Source organism: Dipodomys ordii, unplaced genomic scaffold (genome assembly GCF_000151885.1).
Source record: "Dipodomys ordii isolate 6190 unplaced genomic scaffold, Dord_2.0 Scaffold174, whole genome shotgun sequence".
In the NCBI taxonomy this organism is placed as follows: Eukaryota; Metazoa; Chordata; class Mammalia; order Rodentia; family Heteromyidae; genus Dipodomys; species Dipodomys ordii.
Window position 1 is genome coordinate 933,355 of NW_012267390.1, and position 670 is coordinate 934,024.

Sequence of the window (670 nt, forward strand, 5' to 3'; positions counted from 1 at the left end):
CCCCCACTCACATCCTAGGTTTATCATCACAGCCCCACAGGTTGGCCAGACACATGATGTCCATGTAGAAGGAGAAGGGCTTGGTCTTCCGGGCAGAGACCTTGCACCTGGTTGGGGGGGGGGTAGGGAAACGGGGTGAAACCATCCGAGGGCGCAGGTCAGCCTTTGGGGCTGTCCTGCGTCACAGGTTCCAGGCTGGCCCCACGTTTGTGTCCTGGCTCATCCCACAAGCCACCCCAGTGACCACCATCTACAGTCCAAATCTACAGCTGCATTGGTCAATCAACCCACCCGAGGAGACAGAGGGAAACCGAGGCTCGGTCTGGAAGGCCTATCGCCCATCACCCAGCCTCCCTCTGACCCCACCCAGGCTGGTTCAGGGTCGGGACTCGGCCCTGTGGTGACAGTGGCACTGCAGAGTGGAGGGCTCTGTGCCAATTCCAGGAGGCAGAGCAGGGGCCAGGGTGGCGCTGACCCAGAGGTCCCACCCATGCCCTCTGGCCTGGCCGCTCACTTGGCCTTGCTGCTGAAGGAGATGAGGGAGAGCCCTGGGGGGCCATTCAGGACCTTCTGGGAGCCGGAATACAGAACATCAATGCCTGGAACAGAGGGAAGGTGCTCATGGGGTCAGGGGAGGTGATCATGGGGGACAGGGGAGGTGATCATGGGG

The 670-nt window shown here is 61.6% G+C and overlaps 1 protein-coding gene across 1 annotated transcript in view; it reads right to left on the reverse strand.

The window, feature by feature from the left end:
• Agxt (alanine-glyoxylate aminotransferase) overlaps positions 1-670 on the reverse strand; it is a 15,712-nt gene that overhangs the window by 8,115 nt on the left and 6,927 nt on the right. Inside the window, 2 exon segments of the mRNA XM_013033671.1 lie at positions 12-107; positions 515-618. Coding sequence (XP_012889125.1) covers positions 12-107; positions 515-618 — 200 coding nt within the window.